Source organism: Balaenoptera physalus, assembly GCF_965194825.1.
Source record: "Balaenoptera physalus genome assembly, chromosome: 1".
NCBI lineage: Eukaryota > Metazoa > Chordata > Mammalia > Artiodactyla > Balaenopteridae > Balaenoptera > Balaenoptera physalus.
In genome coordinates, this window is record NC_138882.1 from 96351282 (window position 1) to 96371240 (window position 19959).

Sequence of the window (19959 nt, forward strand, 5' to 3'; positions counted from 1 at the left end):
CATTTTTCTGCAGATTTATAAAGGTGTTACTCCACTGTCTTTATTTAAGCTTCTAGTGTTGCTACTGAGAAATCCAGTGTCAAGTTGTCCTGTTTTTTCTCTCTGGAAGTTTCAAAACCTCTTTCCTATAAAATTTCAAAACACTGAGAATAATGTATCTTTAGATGGGTCTTTTGTTTGTTGTTTTTTGATTTTTAATTTATGAAATATTTCAGACATATAAAGAGGGGTAAAGAATAATAACAAACACCTGTGTTCTTACCACCTGGCCCAAGGCATAAAGCATCACCAGTGTAGTTGAAAGCTACCTGCAACCTCTGTGATTTTCTCAGATCTCATTGGAATGAGTCTTTTTTTTATTCACTCTGTTGAACGTTTAGGTTTTTTCAACGTGGGAATGCATATCCTTCCGTTTGGGTAAATTTTCTATTATTTCTTTGTTAATTTCCTTACCTCAGTTTTCCTGTCTTTTTTTTCTAAAACTTTTGAGTTGGGTGTTAGGCCTCCTGGCTAAACCTTTAATTTTCTTATCGTTCCTTTTATTTTTCTTTGTCTTTTTATTCTACTTTCTGGGGAGATTTTACTGTCTTCTTTTTCTCCTGTTGATTTATTTCAGCTGTAATACTTTGAATTTAAGAGCTTGCTCTTATTTTTTGTTTTTTTCATTAAAAAAAAAAACTTTCCTGTTTTTATTTCATGGATGCAATATCTTCTTTGATCTCTCTGATGATATTAATTATACTTGTTTTGAAATTTTCTTTTATGCTCTAAGGTGTCTCTTTCATCAAGTTCGTTTTTGCTTGTCTTAATCTTCTGTTTGTGTTAGTTATTTTCTTCAAACATCTGGTGATCTGTTTATGTTTAAATATGAGTCAGTACAAAACTGATTAGAAACTCTGTGAACAGAGCTAATAGGACTTATCATTTGATGACTGGGTAGGGAATCTGGCCATATCATTGTAGAAAAGCCCCCGATATCAGCATTTAGAGGTCTTTTCTTTGGGGCTTTTAATTTTCACAGCTGAGAATCCGCCACATTTTTGCCAGAGGAGCAGAGTAGCTAATACCCTTGTCTGCTAGAATTCTTGGAGCTGAACTATGAAAGTAGGTAGGTGATTTCATCGTTAAAATATATGGAATTTTAATTCCCTCTTTTCAGTATACTGGGTCTCTTCCATACTTGTGCCTGGTATTTTTGTTTCTATAGTCTTCTGGTTAACTTCCTCCACAAAATAGATAGGATAAGAAAGAGTATAGGAGGGGGAGGTGGAAGGTAAGTAAGTGGAGGGGTCTGACTGACTCTTAAACAGATTTCAAACCCATCTCCTTTGTTTTAGTTCTATGCCTCGTTCCCCACCTTCTGTGATACTTAGCCTTTCCATGATTTTGTAGCACGAACTTGCTTTTTGGGTATCTTCTATACAGGTACTCAGTGTTCAAAGTTCTCTGTCTGCTAATTCCCCTGTACGTTTTTTTAACCTTCAAAAAATGTTTTGATAACTTGTATCTATCATTTTTGCTTCTGTTCTGTTTGAGCTTTTGGAATTTATAGCCTTTCTATTTTACTCTCACTTGAGTGGGGTTTTGATAAGGAATATAAATAAATCATATGTTCCATCTGCCTTGTTTAACTAGCAGTCTTCTTCACCTTTACCAAACTCTTTGCGTTAGCATTAAAACATAACACAAGAGAAGACATAAATGGAAAGATACAGCACATTGTTGGACTAAGAAGAACCAACATCAAAATGACGATTTCCCCTAAATTATAAATTGAACATAATCCCAGTAAAAATACCAATAGTTGTTTTGTTCGGGACAGTCACCTGACTTGGAAGTTTATATGAAAAAGTAAACAGACAAGAACAGCCAGGAAAACTTTGAAAAAGAAAAGCAATGATGGAGGAGTGCCCTATCAGATACCAATACATTCTTTTTTTTTTTAATTTTTTAATTTTTTTATTTTTTTCACACACACACACACACACACTGTATTTTATTTTTACAAGAGATAAATAGACTGACACCAAGCATTGTACATGGATGACCACAACAGAAGCAACAATGATTGCAATTACCAAACATGAAACACACTCATACTATGTCATAATATTGACATTCAGTCCAGTAATCCTCCACTGTAACAGCTCCTTTACTTTGCAGTGAGAATTGATTTGTATATTCTTTGCCTCTGAATCCTTGTTGGATTTTTTTTTTTTTTTAATTCAGACAGAAAGTCACAAAAATTATACTCATCCTCATCAGTTCACTCAGTCCCATGTAATTAATTTTTTTTTTCATCTTGATCTTTTGTTAGCACTTTTATGAGTTCATCAGTTTTTCATTAGAGTTCTGAAAATGCTTATTCATTCAGTTCAGCAGTACAGTCAGTTACCAGAAACCTGTACTTGTCAGAGTCTTTTCCATGAATTTCTTAAAAGATGAAACCCTTTTATAGGAACACATTTGCAAAAGCATCAGAGTACACACAGAACTGTCTGTAAATGACAAAAGACTTAAAAATGACCACAGTTAAAAATTTGATGAAAGGTCATAATAATGCAGTTGACAAGAAAATTAGTTATTTCTGAGATATACATTTTAAGGTAATAACTAGGATTATGACTTATAACATTATACCAGAACATATAAGATTTTTAGAAATTTCATGTAATGTCTGAAACATTTATATTAACATATTTCCATACAAATAACGCAATGAAAGTTTAGTATTAGTTGTTTTGTTTGTTTGTTTTTTTATACTGCAGGTTCTTATTAGGCATCAGTTTTATACACATCAGTGTATACATGTCAATCCCAATCGCCCAGTTCAGCACACCACCATCCCCACCCCACCGCAGTTTTCCCCCCTTGGTGTCCATATGTCCGTTCTCTACATCTGTGTCTCAACTTCTGCCCTGCAAACCGGCTCATCTGTACCATTTTTCTAGGTTCCACATACATGCGTTAATATACGATATTTGTTTTTCTCTTTCTGACTTACTTCACTCTGTATGACAGTCTCTAGATCCATCCACGTCTCAACAAATGATTCAATTTCGTTCCTTTTTATGGCTGAGTAATATTCCATTGTATATATGTACCACAACTTCTTTATCCATTCATCTGTCGATGGGCATTTAGGTTGCTTCCATGACCTGGCTATTGTAAATAGTGCTGCAATGAACATTCGGGTGCATGTGTCTTTTTGAATTATGGTTTTCTCTGGGTATATGCCCAGTAGTGGGATTGCTGGGTCATATGGTAATTCTATTTTTAGTTTTTTAAGGAACCTCCATATTGTTTACCATAGTGGCTGTGTCAATTTACATTCCCACCAACAGTGCAAGAGGGTTCCCTTTTCTCCACACCCTCTCCAGCATTTGTTGTTTGTAGATTTTCTGATGATGCCCATTCTAACTGGTGTGAGGTGATACCTCATTGTAGTTTTGATTTGCCTTTCTCTAATAATTAGTGATGTTGAGCATCTTTTCATGTGCTTCGTGGCCGTCTGTATGTCTTCTTTGGAGAACTGTCTATTTAGGTCATCTGCCCATTTTTGGATTGGGGTGTTTGTTTCTTTAATATTGAGCTGAATGAGCTGTTTATATATTTTGGAGATTAATCCTTTGTCCGTTGATTCGTTTGCAAATATTTTCTCCCATTCTGAGGGTTGTCTTTTTGTCTTGTTTATGGTTTCCTTTGCTGTGCAAAAGCTTTGAAGTTTCATTAGGTCCCATTTGTTTATTTTTGTTTTTATTTCCATTACTCTAGGAGGTGGATCAAAAAAGATCTTGCTGTGATTTATGTCAAAGAGTGTTCTTCCTATGTTTTCCTCTAAGAGTTTTATAGTGTCCAGTCTTACATTTAGGTCTCGAATCCATTTTGAGTTTATTTTTGTGTATGGTGTTAGGGAATATTCTAATTTCATTCTTTTACATGTAGCTGTCCAGTTTTCCCAGCACCACTTATTGAAGAGACTGTCTTTTCTCCATTGTATATCTTTGCCTCCTTTGTCATAGATTAGTTGACCATAGGTGCGTGGGTTTATCTCTGGGCTTTCTATCTTGTTCCATTGATCTATGTTTCTGTTTTTGTGCCAGTACCATATTGTCTTGATTTTTTTTTTTTTTTTTAGAAATTTCATGTAATGTCTGAAACATTTATATTAACATATTTCCATACATATTTCCATACAAATACAAATATAAGATTTTTAGGAATTTCATGTAATGTCTGAAACATTTATATTAACATATTTCCATACAAATAACCCAATGAAAGTTTAGTATTAGTTGTTTTGTTTGTTTTTTTATACTGCAGGTTCTTATTAGGCATCAGTTTTATACATATCAGTGTATACATGTCAATCCCAATCGCCCAATTCAGCACACCACCATCCCCACCTCACCGCAGTTTTCCCCCCTTGGTGTCCATATGTCCATTCTCTACATCTGTGTCTCAACTTCTGCCCTGCAAACTGGCTCATCTGTACCATTTTTCTAGGTTCCACATACATGCATTAATATATGATATTTGTTTTTCTCTTTCTGACTTACTTCACTCTGTATGACAGTCTCTAGATCCATCCACGTCTCAACAAATGACTCAATTTCGTTCCTTTTTATGGCTGAGTAATATTCCATTGTATATATGTACCACAACTTCTTTATCCATTCGTCTGTTGATGGGCATTTAGGTTGCTTCCATGACCTGGCTATTGTAAATAGTGCTGCAATGAACATTCGGGTGCATGTGTCTTTTTGAATTACGGTTTTCTCTGGGTATATGCCCAGTAGTGGGATTGCTGGGTCATATGGTAATTCTATTTTTAATTTTTTAAGGAACCTCCATATTGTTCTCCAGAGTGGCTGTATCAATTTACATTCCCACCAACAGTGCAAGAGGGTTCCCTTTTCTCCACACCCTCTCCAGCATTTGTTGTTTGTAGATTTTCTGATGATCCCCATTCTAACAGGAGTGAGGTGATACCTCATTGTAGTTTTGATTTGCATTTCTCTAATAATTAGCGATGTTGAGCAGCTTTTCATGTGCTTCGTGGCCGTCTGTATGTCTTCTTTGGAGAAATGTCTATTTAGGTCTTCTGACCATTTTTGGACTGGGGTGTTTGTTTCTTTGATATTGAGCTGAATGAGCTGTTTATATATTTTGGAGATTAATCCTTTGTCCGTTGATTCATTTGCAAATATTTTCTCCCATTCTGAGGGTTGTCTTTTCGTCTTGTTTATGGTTTCCTTTGCTGTGCAAAAGCTTTGAAGTTTCATTAGGTCCCACTTGTTTATTTTTGTTTTTATTTCCATTACTCTAGGAGGTGGATCAAAAAAGATCTTGCTGTGATTTATGTCAAAGAGTGTTCTTCTTATGTTTTCCTCTAAGAGTTTTATAGTGTCCAGTCTTATATTTAGGTCTCTAATCCATTTTGAGTTTATTTTTGTGTATGGTGTTAGGGAGTATTCTAATTTCATTCTTTTACATGTAGCTGTCCAGTTTTCCCAGCACCACTTATTGAAGAGACTGTCTTTTCTCCATTGTATATCTTTGCCTCCTTTGTCATAGATTAGTTGACCATAGGTGCGTGGGTTAATCTCTGGGCTTTCTATCTTGTTCCATTGATCTATGTTTCTGTTTTTGTGCCAGTACCATATTGTCTTGATTACTGTAGCTTTGTAGTATAGTCTGAAGTCAGGGAGTCTGATTCCTCCAGCTCCGTTTTTTTCCCTGAAGACTGCTTTGGCTATTCGGGGTCTTTTGTGTCTCCATACAAATTTTAAGATGATTTGTTCTAGTTCCGTAAAAAATGCCATTGGTAATTTGATAGGGATTACATTGAATCTTAGATTGCTTTGGGTAGTATAGTCATTTTCACAATGTTGATTCTTCCAATCCAAGAACATGGTATATCTCTCCATCTGTTGGTATCATCTTTAATTTCTTTCATCAGTGTCTTATAGTTTTCTGCATACAGGTCTTTTGTCTCCCTAGGTAGGTTTATTCCTAGGTATTTTATCTTTTTGTTGCAATGGTAAATGGGAGTGTTTCCATAATTTCTCTTTCAGATTTTTCATCATTAGTGTATAGGAATGCAAGAGATTTCTGTGCATTAATTTTGTATCCTGCAACTTTACCATATTCATTAATTAGCTCTAGCAGTTTTCTGGTGGCAGTTTTAGGATTCTCTATGTATAATATCATGTCATCTGCAAACAGTGACAGTTTTACTTCTTCTTTTCCAATTTGTATTCCTTTTATTTCTTTTTCTTCTCTGATTGCCGTGGCTAGGACTTCCAGAACTATGTTGAATAATAGTGGTGAGAGTGGACATCCTTGTCTCATTCCTGATCTTAGAGGAAATGCTTTCAGTTTTTCACCATTGAGAATGATGTTTGCTGTGGGTTTGTCATATATGGCCTTTATTATGTTGAGGTAGGTTCCCTCTATGCCCACTTTCTGGAGAGTTTTTATCATAAATGGGTGTTGAATTTTATCAAAAGCTTTTTCTGCATCTATTGAGATGATCATATGGTTTTTCTTCTTCAGTTTGTTAATATGGTGTATCACATTGATTGATTTGCATATATTGAAGAATCCTTGCATCCCTGGGATAAATCCCACTTGATCTTGGTGTATGATCCTTTTAATGTGTTGTTGGATTCTGTTTGCTAGTATTTTGTTGAGGATTTTTGCATCTATATTCATCAGTGATATTGGTCTGTAATTTTCTTTCCTTGTAGTGTCTTTGTCTGGTTTTGGTATCAGGGTGATGGTGGCCTCATAGAATGAGTTTGGGAGTGTTCCTTCCTCTGCAATTTTTTGGAAGGGTTTGAGAAGGATAGGTGTTAGCTCCTCTGTAAATGTTTGATAGAATTCACCTGTGAAGCCATCTGGTCCTGGACTTTTGTTTGTTGGAAGATTTTTAATCACAGTTTCAATTTCATTGCTTGTGATTGGTCTGTTCATATTTTCTGTTTCTTCCTGGTTCAGTCTTGGAAGGTTATACCTTTCTAAGAATTTGTCCATTTCTTCCAGGTTGTCCATTTTATTGGCATAAAGTTGCTTGTAGTAGTCTCTTAGGATGCTTTGTATTTCTGCAGTGTCTGTTGTAACTTCTCCTTTTTCATTTCTGATTTTATTGATTTGAGTCCTCTCCCTCTTTTTCTTGATGAGTCTGGCTAATGGCTTATCAATTTTGTTTATCTTCTCAAAGAACCAGCTTTTAGTTTTATTGATTTTTGCTATTGTTTTCTTTGTTTCTATTTCATTTATTTCTGCTCTGATCTTTATGATTTCTTTCCTTCTGCTAACTTTGGGTTTTGTTTGTTCTTCTTTCTCTAGTTGCTTTAGGTGTAAGTTTAGATTGTTTACTTGAGATTTTTCTTGTTTCTTTAGGTAGGCTTGTATAGCTATAAACTTCCCTCTTAGAACTGCTTTTGCTGTATCCCATAGGTTTTGGGTCGTCGTGTTTTCATTGTCATTTGTCTCTAGGTGTTTTTTGATTTCCTCTTTGATTTCTTCATTGATCTCTTGGTTATTTAGTAACGTATTGTTTAGCCTCCATGTGTTTGTCTTTTTTACGTTTTTTCCCATGTAATTCATTTCTAATCTCATAGCATTGTGGTCAGAAAAGATGCTTGATATGATTTCAATTTTCTTAAATTTACTGAGGCTTGATTTTTGACCCAAGATGTGATCTGTCGTGGAGAATGTTCCATGCGCACTTGAGAAGAACGTGTGATCTGCTGTTTTTGGATGGAATGTCCTATAAATATCAATTAAATCTATCTGGTCTATTGTGTCATTTAAAGCTTCTGTTTCCTTATTTATTTTCATTTTGGATGATCTGTCCATTGGTGTAAGTGAGGTGTTAAAGTCCCCCACTATTATTGTGTTACTGTCAATTTCCTCTTTTATGGCTGTTAGCAGTTGCCTTATGTATTGAGGTGCTCCTATGTTGGGTGCATATATATTTATAATTGTTATATCTTCTTCTTGGATTGATCCCTTTATCATTGTGTAGTGTCCTTCTTTGTCTCTTGTAACATTCTTTACTTTAAAGTCTATTTTATCTGATATGAGTATAGCTACTCCAGCTTTCTTTTGATTTCCATTTGCATGGAATATCTTTTTCCATCCCCTCACTTTCAGTCTGTATGTGTCCCTAGGTCTGAAGTGGGTCTCTTGTAGACAGCATATATATGGGTCTTGTTTTTGTATCCATTCAGCAAGCTTGTGTCTTTTGGTTGGAGCATTTAATCCTTTCACGTTTAAGGTAATTATCGATATGTATGTTCCTATGACCATTTTCTTAATTGTTTTGGGTTTGTTTTTGTAGGTCCTTTTCTTCTCTTGTGTTTCCCACTTAGAGAAGTTCCTTTAGCATTTGTTGTAGAGCTGGTTTGGTGGTGCTGAATTCTCTTAGCTTTTGCTTGTCTGTAAAGCTTTTGATTTCTCCATCAAATCTAAATGAGATCCTTGCCGAGTAGAGTAATCTTGGTTGTAGGTTCTTCCCTTCCATCACTTTTAAGTATATCATGCCACTCCCTTCTGGCTTGTAGAGTTTCTGCTGAGAAATCAGCTGTTAACCTTATGGGAGTTCCCTTGTATGTTATTTGTCGTTTTTCTCTTGCTGCTTTCAATAATTTTTCTTTGTCTTTAATTTTTGCCGTTTTGATTACTATGTGTCTCGGTGTGTTTCTCCTTGGGTTTATCCTGTATGGGACTCTCTGCGCTTCCTGGACTTGGGTGGCTATTTCCTTTCCCATGTTAGGGAAGTTTTCGACTATAATCTCTTCAAATATTTTCTCTGGCCCTTTCTCTCTCTCTTCTCCTCTGGGACCCCTATAATGCGAATGTTGCTGTGTTTAATGTTGTCCCAGAGGTCTCTTAGGCTGTCTTCATTTCTTTTCATTCTTTTTTCTTTAGTCTGTTCCGCAGCAGTGAATTCCACCATTCTGTCTTCCAGGTCACTTATCCGTTCTTCTGCCTCAGTTATTCTGCTATTGATTCCTTCTAGTGTAGTTTTTTTTTATAAATTTATTTATTTATTTATTTGTGGATGTGTTGGGTCTTAGTTTCTGTGCAAGGGCTTTCTCCAGTTGCGGCGAGCGGGGCCCACTCTTCATCGCGGTGCACGGGCCTTTCACTGTCGCGGCCTCTCTTGTTGCGGAGCACAGGCTCCAGATGCGCAGGCTCAGTAGTTGTGGCTCACGGGCCTAGCCGCTCCGCGGCATGTGGGATCTTCCCGGACCGGGGCACGAACCCGTGTCCCCTGCATTGGCAGGCGGATTTCTAACCACTGCGCCACCAGGGAAGCCCTCTAGTGTAGTTTTCATTTCAGTTATTGTATTGGTCATCTCTGTTTTTTTGTTCTTTAATTCTTCTATGTCACTGTTAATCATTTCTTGCATCTTCTCAATCTTTGCCTCCATTCTTATTCCGAGGTCCTGGATCATCTTCACTATCATTATTCTGAATTCTTTTTCTGGAAGGTTGCCTATCTCCACTTCATTTAGTTGTTTTTCTGGGGTTTTTTCTTGTTCCTTCATCTGGTATATAGCCCTCTGCCTTTTCATCTTGTCTATCTTTCTGTAACTGTGGTTTTTGGTCCACAGGCTGCAGGATTGTAGTTTTTCTTGCTTCTGCTGTCTGCCCTCTGGTGGTTGAGGCTATCTAAGAGGCTTAATGGGAGGCTCTGGTGGTGGGTAGAGCTGACTGTTGCTGTGGCGGTCAGAGCTCAGTAACACTTTAATCCACTTGACTGTTGATTGGTGGGGCTGGGTTCCCTCCCTGTTGGTTGTTTTGCCTGAGGCAACCCAACACTGGAGCCTACCTGGGCTCTTTGATGGGGTTAATGGCAGACTCTGGGAGGGCTCATGCCAAGGAGCACTTCCCAGAGCCTCCGCTGCCGGTGTCCTTGTCCCCACGGTGAAACAGAGCCACCCCCCGCCTCTGCAGAAGACCCCCCAACACTAGCAGGTAGGTTTGGTTCAGTCTCCCCCAGGGTCACTGCTCCTTCCCCTGGGTCCCGATGCGCACACTACTTTGTGTGTGCCCTCCAAGAGTGGGTTCTCTGTTTCCCCCACTCCTGTCGAAGTCCTGCAATCAATTCCCACTAGGCTTCAAAGTCTGATTCTCTAGGAATTCCTCCTCCCGTTGCCGGACCCCCAGGTTGGGAAGCCTGACGTGGGGCTCAAAAGCTTCATTCCAGTGGGTGGACTTCTGTGGTATAAGTGTTCACCAGTCTCCCAATACATTCTAAAGGTTTAATTATTAAATAAGTGTATACTAATTTATGAACATTGTTCAGTGAAGCAGAAAAGTCCAGAAATAGACCCAAATACATTCAGGCATGTGATGCATAAAAATGATAGCATCTCAAATCATTGGTGGCAAGAGAAGGTAGTGTTGGGACATCAGGATATCTAGAATTTATCTTAGTATTCATATCACTGTATACCGCAGTCAATTCCAAATGGGATCAAAGATTTAAATGTAGAAAATGGAGACATAAATATAAGAAAACATGAAAGAATTCTTTTATAACTTTGAAGTGGCAAAGGTCTTTCTAACTATGACCAAAACAAAAACAAAAATCACTGTAAACAAGGTCAAAAGACAAATTCATATCACCGACAGAGAATTAACCTTCCTGAAGTATAAAGAGCTCTAGAAATAGATAAGAGAAATACTAGCAACACAGTATAAAAATAAGCAAGCGTTGTAAATGGACATTTCACAGAAAAAGAAATAAAAATGGCCCTTTAATCTTATCTGAAAAGATATACAACTTCATTCCTAAGAAAATGAAATTAAAACTACTGAGATGCCAGTTTTTACTTATTTGTAAAACTCCAAAAATTTTATAACATCCTGTTAATGGGGTTATGGGGCAATACATACTTTCTTATATTTCTGGTGAAAGCTTATACAACCTGTGGAGGGTTGCTTAGTCTTTCCATCTTAATTCTCCCTTGATCCTATTTCCCCCTCTAACTACAAATTCTTCTTACTTTCACGGCCAAACTTCTTGAAAGAATTGTCTACACTTGCTGTCTCCATTTCCTGATATCTCCACATCAGTTTGGTTTCTGCCCTCATAATTTCTCTGAAACATCTCTTGCTAAGGTCACCAGTGGGCATTTTATATCTTCATCTTACTAGAAGTTTAGCAGCATTTTGACCAAATTCCTCCTGAGGTATTTTCTTACTTTGACTTTCATGATACTGTGCTCTCTTGGTTTTCTTCGAACCTCTCTGACCGTTTAACAACTCCTTTACATTGTTTTTTGTCAACTTTTCTTTCCCTTTTTTTTTTAAATTTGGAGCTTTCCAAGACCCCTGTTCTTTGGACTCTGTATTTTCTCTAGTCAGGTCTCTTTTAAGACTAAAGTTCCAATTACTGACAATGACTAGGATTTGTATCCTCAGTACCCATTTCTTCTGATTTCAGCAAATTACCACAAACATAGTACCTTCAGACAACAAAAATTTAGTCTCTTACAGTTCTGAAGGCGCTGAAGGAGAATCTTTTTGTTTGTTTGCTTGTTTTTTTGTTTTGCGGGGTTTTTGTTTGTTTGTTTTGTGCCCCGCCCCCCTCACACTTCTAGTGGCCATCTGTATTTCCTGGCTTGTGGTCCCTTCCTCCATCTTCAGAGTGCATCAATCCAATCTCAGCTTCTATCACCAAGTCACCTTCTCCTTTCTGTGGTGAAATCTCCCTCTGCTTCCTTATGACAACTGTGATTACGTTTGGGCTCACCTGGATAACCCAGGATATCTTGCCGTCTCCAAATTCTTAATTTATTCACAGCTGAAAAGTCCTTTTGCCATATAAGATAACAGTCACAGGTTCTAGGGATTAAGACTTGGATATCTTTGGGAGCCGCTATTTCGCCTACTACAGACTTCAAGCTCATCATGTCCCAAACTGAAGATATCACCTCCCCACCCAAACTTGGTCCTCTCCTCCAGTAGGAAGAGTGCTTTCTCTATGTGGTTGCAAAGGGCAGAACCTGCAAGACATCCTTGACACTCCTTTCTCTTCTCTATCATATCTAACTTTCTCCAAGTCCTTACAATTTTATCTTATAGTTATTTTTCAAATCTTTAAAAAATCAACTCCAGTGATGTTAGCTTAGTTGGTTGTTTCTTATTTGGAATATTATAGAAACTTCCTAACTAGTCATCTCTCTTTCAGTGTCCCTTTGAGAAAACAAAAACAAAACCAAACCCCAATCCCCCCTAAAAAAACAAAGGCAAATCTATTAACTTCCCTTTTACTACTTTGAATACTTCAGTTATTCCCCCAGTTCTTAATGTGGTCTTCAAGGCTTTCCATAATCCAGCCACAGTTTGTTTCTCCAGTCTCATCTTCGTTTTTCTCTTTTGTTTTCTGTGTTTAGCATCATTAGCTTTTTTCTAGACCCTGAAAAGGGTGATGCTTAAGGGATTTTATTTCTGTTAAACTTGTTCTACAGATTTTAATTCAGTGTTACTTTGAGGAACAGTTTATCCCCTAGATCAGCATCTCATGTTCTCTTTTATAGTGTCCTACAAGTGCCTGAAGACTTGTCACAGTTTATAATTAAATATTTGTTTAGTATATGCCTCTCTCTACTAGACTGTAAATTTCCAGGGGCCAAGGATGGGTCTGGTTTGCTGTATCTGTGTTTAGGACAGTGTCTGCATATAATATACAGTAAACTTTTATTAAATGAATGATACTGGCTTTCCTGTAATTCTTGTTCTTTATTTAAGGCTATATAAGTCTACTCTTCTGTGATAAGCTTCCAAGTATTTGAAGATTATTGTGTCCCCACTTTAATCATTTCAAGTCAAATACTTTTGAAATATTTTAAATTTCATCACTCTTCCTCCAATCTGTATGGTTTCCAAGTCACTAATCATCTTGATTGTTCTCTTTCGGGTGTGCTCTTGTAATAGACTTTTTTTTTTAGCCCAGAGCAGGAGATAATGCTCCAGATGTCATCTGTGCAATATGGAGTATTGCCTCCCTTAGTACAAAGTATACAAGATATAGGCTAAACCACCATAACAAAGAGATCGCACATACAGTAGCGAGGACAAAATAAGTTTCTTTCTCAAGTAACAAGCCCAGAGGTAAGCAGCTGTGTTCCATGATGTCATCTAGGATTCTCCTTTCCTTCTGTCTTTAAGTTTTGCCATTTCCTTTGGTGTTGTCATGTGCATGGTTGAACTTGGCGCTCAGAAGAGAGAAAGAGGAAATGGAGAGCAAGCCACTTAATTACATATGCTCTAGAAATTGCATATGTGACTTGTGCTAACATCTCATTGGCCAGAACTTAGTCACAGACCACACTTAGCTGCCAAGCAGCCATATGCCCAAGAAGTTCTGTTCCTTAAAAAAAAAAAAGTGGGGGGGTAGAATAGATACTGGGGGATAATTAGTAATTTGCTTGTTTGGCATTAGTGTCACACAGTTGGTACATGTTGAATTTCTGGCCATAAATGTTGTCCATCTTCTAACTTGTGCTGTTAGTTTTTTAAATACATCACAAACATTAACATTTGTTAAATTATTTTATATAAGTGATAGATACTGTTAATCAGCTTTACTGCTATTACCTTTTTTTTGGCCACAGTTGAATGGCTGATTATTTCTAGACTCAGCAAACTTAAATTCGGCAATTTCTCCTCTTCAGGTTTACTTTCTCTTTCCAAATAGGAAAGGATGCTTTATATTTATTCATGTCACATATTAATTATCCTAGGTGTTTGCATTTTTACGTTGTCTTCGAGTTCAGTGCTACACAGAATTTAGTGGTACTTAAATTAGGTAATCTTGGAGTACTGTATAAAAATGTTAATTCAGTCTCACTTTGTGTGCAGAATTTAAAGTAATGTGAATTCCTTCAAATTAATAATGCATTAAGAGTTGTATAGCCTCAAAGCTAGCAGGCCACATAAGTTGGTGAAAACTACCACATGGCAGTGTACTTCTTCAAGATTGGTCTCTTAAGTTATGTGAGATTTAAATTGTGACACATCTTTAGGACATTTACCACATAGCTTGAAAGCCTTTGTTGGAAGGAATTTCTGATAATTGGGAATAGTTGGGGGAGGTATTTGGAGGAGACTCGTATTTCTTTTATTAGCCCTGAAAGCATACTATTCCTAGAACTTGTACTAAAGTTAAATTCTGCTTTAGTTGTTTTAGGGTGCTTGGCTTAGAAAGGTTAGAATAATGCTTACTTAGAAAAGCTTCCTTATCTCTATGTCCCATAATCATCCTCTTTCCCAGACTGCCTCCCCTGGCTTTTAACAGCATGATGATCATACAAACGAATGGAAGGTAATTCATACAAATATATGCAAGGTAATGCTGGCCTGGGCGGTTGCTGTTTAAGGATCACCTAAGGAGATTTTTGGGGAAAGATTTGTAAGGAATTAAGAAATCTCTGCTATTTGATAACAAGATCTCAGACCTTTTTTTGGTGTGTGTGTATGTGTGGGATGACATTAAATTGTCTATGAAAAAAAAAAACAGTGGGATGATTCTGAAAATGCTGCTAAAAAACTAGCACTAAAGAACTGTGTAAGAAATACTAGACGGTCATTTATGCTTTCTATTGAGGCAAAAGAGGTGGTATTTGAAACAGTAAGAAGTGATTCTTAAAAAAATTTTTTTTTGACTGTTCAATAGAGACCCACCATTTAAAAGTATAATTATATGTTAGGCTTTTCAACCTAATCTGCCTCTTACCTGAGGTAGAAAATGCTAGGTTACTGATCCAAGGTGGAAATCCTGGTTAGAATCCAGCATTTTTAGTCTCGTCATCTGTATGCACAGGATCTGTCTCTACATTTGAGAAACATTCATTCCAAATTGGAGGTAGGAATATTAAGAACATACATGAAAATGACTAGAAGAATAATATCAGCTTGTTTTGAATCATCAATTGGTAGATTCTGTTTGAAAGTTAGGATTCTCTGGGCTGCAAATTTGTATAGAATATGCCCTAAGTTTACTAGAGTTGGTACAGAGAAAATGTCTGTGCTTGCAGGTAACATTAGATTATGAAGGGATATCAGGAAGGCTTTCAGAAGAAAAATCTTGAACTCATCTTTGAAAATTAAGATTTAGGTTGACAGAAAAGAGGACATTCCAAGAAGGGCAGATTCAAGAGAAAAATCACTACAGATAGATACAAGTATGGCATAAGTTGGTTAGAGAAAAATATCAGCTTGCCTAGGGTGGAGGATCTTATATGGAAGTACTGGGAGATTGGATTTAATAACAGTCAACCTGGTATCTGGCCTGATGTGAAGGCTTTCAAGCTAGGGAGTACAAAATGAATATGGAAGATTAATTTGACAGTAGTCTGTTTTTTTTTTTTCCCCCTGCCCTGTCAGTTTAACTGTTTATTTACTGATTTTTTTTCCTAATAAAGATCACTTTAAAGTGTTCACAAAGTTCAAAAATCATCATTCTCAGAGAAGTTTATCTCAATGTTTTCAGTATTTCCTTGAGACGTTGGACCATGGACTAACTTTCACCTTGAAATTTCTGTTTATGGTTCATATATCAATGTATTTGTCAGTGTGCTAGGGTGCCTTTCTGTAACTATTGACTTTATCCAAGGTACTGACCGTTGAATTCTTAGCATGTAGAAGAAATAGCAACATTGGAAACAATACCCTATCCTGATTCTTATGTTATAGTGTACTTCAGTCCTTTCTCCCCCCCCTCTTTCATTTTATCTCAGGTCAACAGGACATACTGCTGTGGCACCTACCGAGCAGGTCCTATGCGGCAGATAAGTCTTGTTGGAGCAGTAGATGAAGAAGTTGGTGATTATTTCCCAGAGTTCCTTGATATGTTAGAAGAATCACCATTTCTGAAAGTGAGTGTTTTTCAGGTTATTAAAGTTCTGATCATTACTTAAATGGACACTTTCCATTAAAAAGTTTTAAGCTAATCTTATCTATTAAAATTTTTTTATCCAATGTTTTGAGTAGAAATGTTTAGAAAATTATTGGTGTAAAATACTTAACTTCAATTATTCTTTTTTACATATAAATTACTGTCTAATACATTTTTTTCTTCATACACACACACAAAATAACCTTAGAGCTTTCTTTTGGGTGTGAGGGGTTAACTTGTAAATAGTCTAAAAATTTTTTTTAACGTGACTTATTCTTCTGACTTCCAGATGACTTTGCCATGGGGTACACTTTCTAGCCTTCGACTCCAGTGTAGGTCCCAGAGTGATGATGGGCCTATCATGTGGGTAAGGCCAGGAGAGCAGATGATCCCTACAGCAGATATGCCAAAGTCACCCTTCAAAAGACGACGGTAAACATTTATTTTTCTCAAATAAGCAGAAGCACTTTTTTTTATTTGGTTGCTTATAGAGATGATTGAGACTTGAGCACAGTTTCAAAACCATTTTTCTAAATTATTTGAAGAGCTATCTTAAGTAAATCTTCCAGCTGTCAGTTCCTTAGTCCAGTGAACTCATTACACAGTTTCCAGAGTGAGGCATCCTTCCAAAAAACAAATTTTATTTTCACTTCTTTTCTTAAAACCTGGGTCCTAACTGCCTGCAAGATAAAGGTCTAAACTCCTTTGTGTGGTTTACAAGGATCTTTTCTAATCTGGCCCTAACAGTATCTCTTCTAGGTGTATCTGCTTTTAGTCTGCTCCAGTCATACTGAATTCAGTTTCCAAACCATGGTCTTTCACAACTCTGTGCTTTTGCACTGCTCTTTTTACTTGGAATGGCATCCCCTCCTCCATCTTTCTCTCTACCTGGCAAACTCTTAATGAATTTTCAAAACTTAACTTGGATGTCACTTCCTTTGTGAAGCTTTTCTTTGTTCCCTTAGATTTAGTCATTCTCTTCTCTGTGCTCACACATCATTCTGTTCATTAATGATCTGTTTACATGTTTTTGGTTTTTACTATAAATTTTAACCTTTCTGAGGACAGTCTAATTCTTCTCTGTCTTCATTAACATAGCAAGTGATCAGTATTTACTGAATGAAACCAATGATGTATTCTCCTACAGCAATTCATATTGGCCTAACATTGTTTCAGACAAAATTTATTTTGTTTAAAACAAATGTAGATTAACTTATTCTAGGACTATGAAAAAATCTCATTTAATGGGACTGAAAATTAGCAACTCAAAAAATAGCAACTCAAAATAAGTACCCAAAAGTGAGTTTTAATGGACTAGGCTAGACCTTACCTTAAAGCTCATAGGAGAATAATACTAGAGCTAAGTATGGAATAACCTTAGGTACTTGAGATAATCATGAAGATACTTTGTAAAAACTATTTATGAATGCAAGGTGGTGGCATGGTAGAACATGGCAGTAAACCAAAACTTCTGTACATTGCTAGACCATAGCAGTTTTTGTACATCATGATGATGAATCTTGATATTCTAAATTCTTAAGTATTGTATACATTTTTTATTCTATAATCCTTCCCAAAAGGAAATGACCATTGTTTGTTTCCTGATTATTATAAACTTAAAAAAAAAAAAGATAATAGAAAAAAGTAAAAAGGCAAAAAATATCTATAATCCTACCCATTTAGGCACATTAACCTTTCAAATTTTGGTCCATATATACTCATAAATTTTCTTTTTACACAGATTAACTCATTCTTTACATGATGTTTACTTTAAAACTTGTTTTTTTTTCCCCCCTTAGGTTTACGTGTTATATTAAGATGCAGCCATATCATCATTTCTAAATGACTATGTAGTTTTGACTGTATGGTTGTATCAAGATTTATTTAACCAATTATTTTTTCTCTTTTTAATAAATTTATTTATTTTATTTATTTATTTTTGGCTGTTTTGGGTCTTCATTGCTGCATGTGGGCTTTCTCTAGTTGCAGCGAGCGGGGGCTACTCTTCTTTGCGGTGCACAGGCTTCTCATTGTGGTGGCTTCTCGTTGCGGAGCATGGGCCCTAGGCATGCAGGCTTCAGTAGTTGTGGTGCGCGGGCTCTAGAGCGCAGGCTCAGTAGTTGTGGTGCAGGGCTTAGTTGCTCTGTGGCATGTAGGATCTTCCTGGACCAGGACTCAAACCTGTGTCCCCTGCCTTGGCAGGCGGATTCTTAACCACTGAGCCACCAGGGAAGCCCTAACCAATTCTTTATTAGTGTAAATTGTTTCCATTTTTTTCAATATAAATGGTGTTTAGACAGACATGACAGTGGTGTGCTGGAGCCAGTTTGTACCAGCTCACAGGGCATTATTAGCTTCGCAATTCCACGTTGAGTGAGGTCACATTAGTAGCTTGAAATTGGCCATGTTGTGAGTATTTATACCACAGAAATCAGCATATCAGCTACAAATGAGCCATCTCCCCCCCTAAAGCCAATTGTTAAACATGTATGGCACATCATTGATTGTGGCCGGCTGGGTGGTTGGTTGATAGGTAGGTAGGTAGATAATATCTTTGCGCATGTGCCTGTTTATTTTCTTAGTGGAAATTACTAAAGGCTCAAAGTATATATACATTTCTAATTGACTTCCAGAAATGTACCAGTTTATATTCCCACCCATGTAGTAAAATAGTACCCTTTCCCCCATACTCTCCACTAACATTCTCTTTAACTTTGTTGATCTGATTGGACAAAAATGTGTTATTCTAATTTGTTTTTCTTTGAGGCGTTTGTATTTCTTCTTTTGTGATTCCCTCTTAATTTTCTTTACTCATATTTCTGTTGGGATGTTTTTCGTTTGTAAAAATCCCTATGTATTGTAACTATTAACTTTTTTTTCCTATGTTACAGGTTTTTCTCATTTTTTAATTTTAGCTTATGTTTTTTCTTTACTCGTAATTTTTTTCAGTTTCTTTTTTCTTTACTCACAGAGAGTTTTATTTATATGTTGTCAGATCTGTCTTTTCCTCTGAGGTTTCTTTTTTAGTGGCAAACTTAGAAAGGCCTTTTCTCATTTAGTGTTATAAAATACTCACCTACATTTCCTCCTAGTACATCTGTGATTTCAGTATTTACATATTTTATCTACCTGGTATTGATTTCAGTATAGAGGGAGAAATTTAGTTTAATATTCTTTCCAAGTAATTAGGCGGTTGTAGCAACATCGTTTGTTTAATAATTTATTATTTCTCAACTAATCTGAGGTGCTATCAAATTTTATTTCTCTTGGGATTAAATATTCTTAAGAGGGGCATTCAAAAGCACTTTGAATTAGAGTGAATACATCAGAACTTAAAAAGTAATGTCATCTTTTTGTGTTAATGAGAATGCCCTGCTAATTCATATTCTGCTTTAAAACCATAATTAGGCTTTATGTGCTTTGTCAATAGATGTATTCTAATATTTGAAAGCCAATAAATGGCATTTAAAATGTTATGGGTAGGTATGTTTACTGCAGATCCATCTAGTAGGCTAATATTCATATTCTAAGGTTCCAGTGGTTTGTTATCACTCAAAGGAATAATATACAAAAGGATCTTTCTTTTCTGTATTTCACCTAGATACTGAAAATCATGCCACTTTTTAGCTTGGTTCATACTTGGATCATGCTGATTTTTTTTTTTTAATTCTGTTTTTCTTGTAGTTTCCTTTTTTGTTTTTAATATAAATTTATTTATTTATTTTTGGCTACATTGGGTCTTCGTTGCTGCACGCGGGCTTTCTCTAGTTTGCAGCAAGCGGGGGCTACTCTTTGTTGCAGTGTGCGGGCTTCTCATTGCAGTGGTTTCTCTTGTTGCAGAGCATGAGCTCTAGGGACATGGGCTTCAGTAACTGTGGCTCGCGGGCTCTAGAGTGCAGACTCAGTAGTTGTGGCGCACGGGCTTAGTTGCTCCACGGCATGTGGGTTCTTCCCGGACCAGGGCTCAAACCCATGTCCCGTGCATTGGCAGGCGGATTCTTAACCACTGTGCCACCAGGGAAGTCCTTGCTGTAGTT

General features: G+C 36.7%; 1 protein-coding gene across 2 annotated transcripts in view; it reads left to right on the top strand.

The window, feature by feature from the left end:
* Positions 1-19959, top strand: part of RSBN1 (round spermatid basic protein 1) — a 51083-nt gene that overhangs the window by 21640 nt on the left and 9484 nt on the right. For both annotated transcript variants that reach the window (XM_082458418.1, XM_082458419.1), the window contains 2 exons: positions 15765-15902; positions 16212-16354. In XM_082458418.1, coding sequence (XP_082314544.1) covers positions 15765-15902; positions 16212-16354 — 281 coding nt within the window. The remainder of the gene's footprint in view (positions 1-15764; positions 15903-16211; positions 16355-19959) is intronic.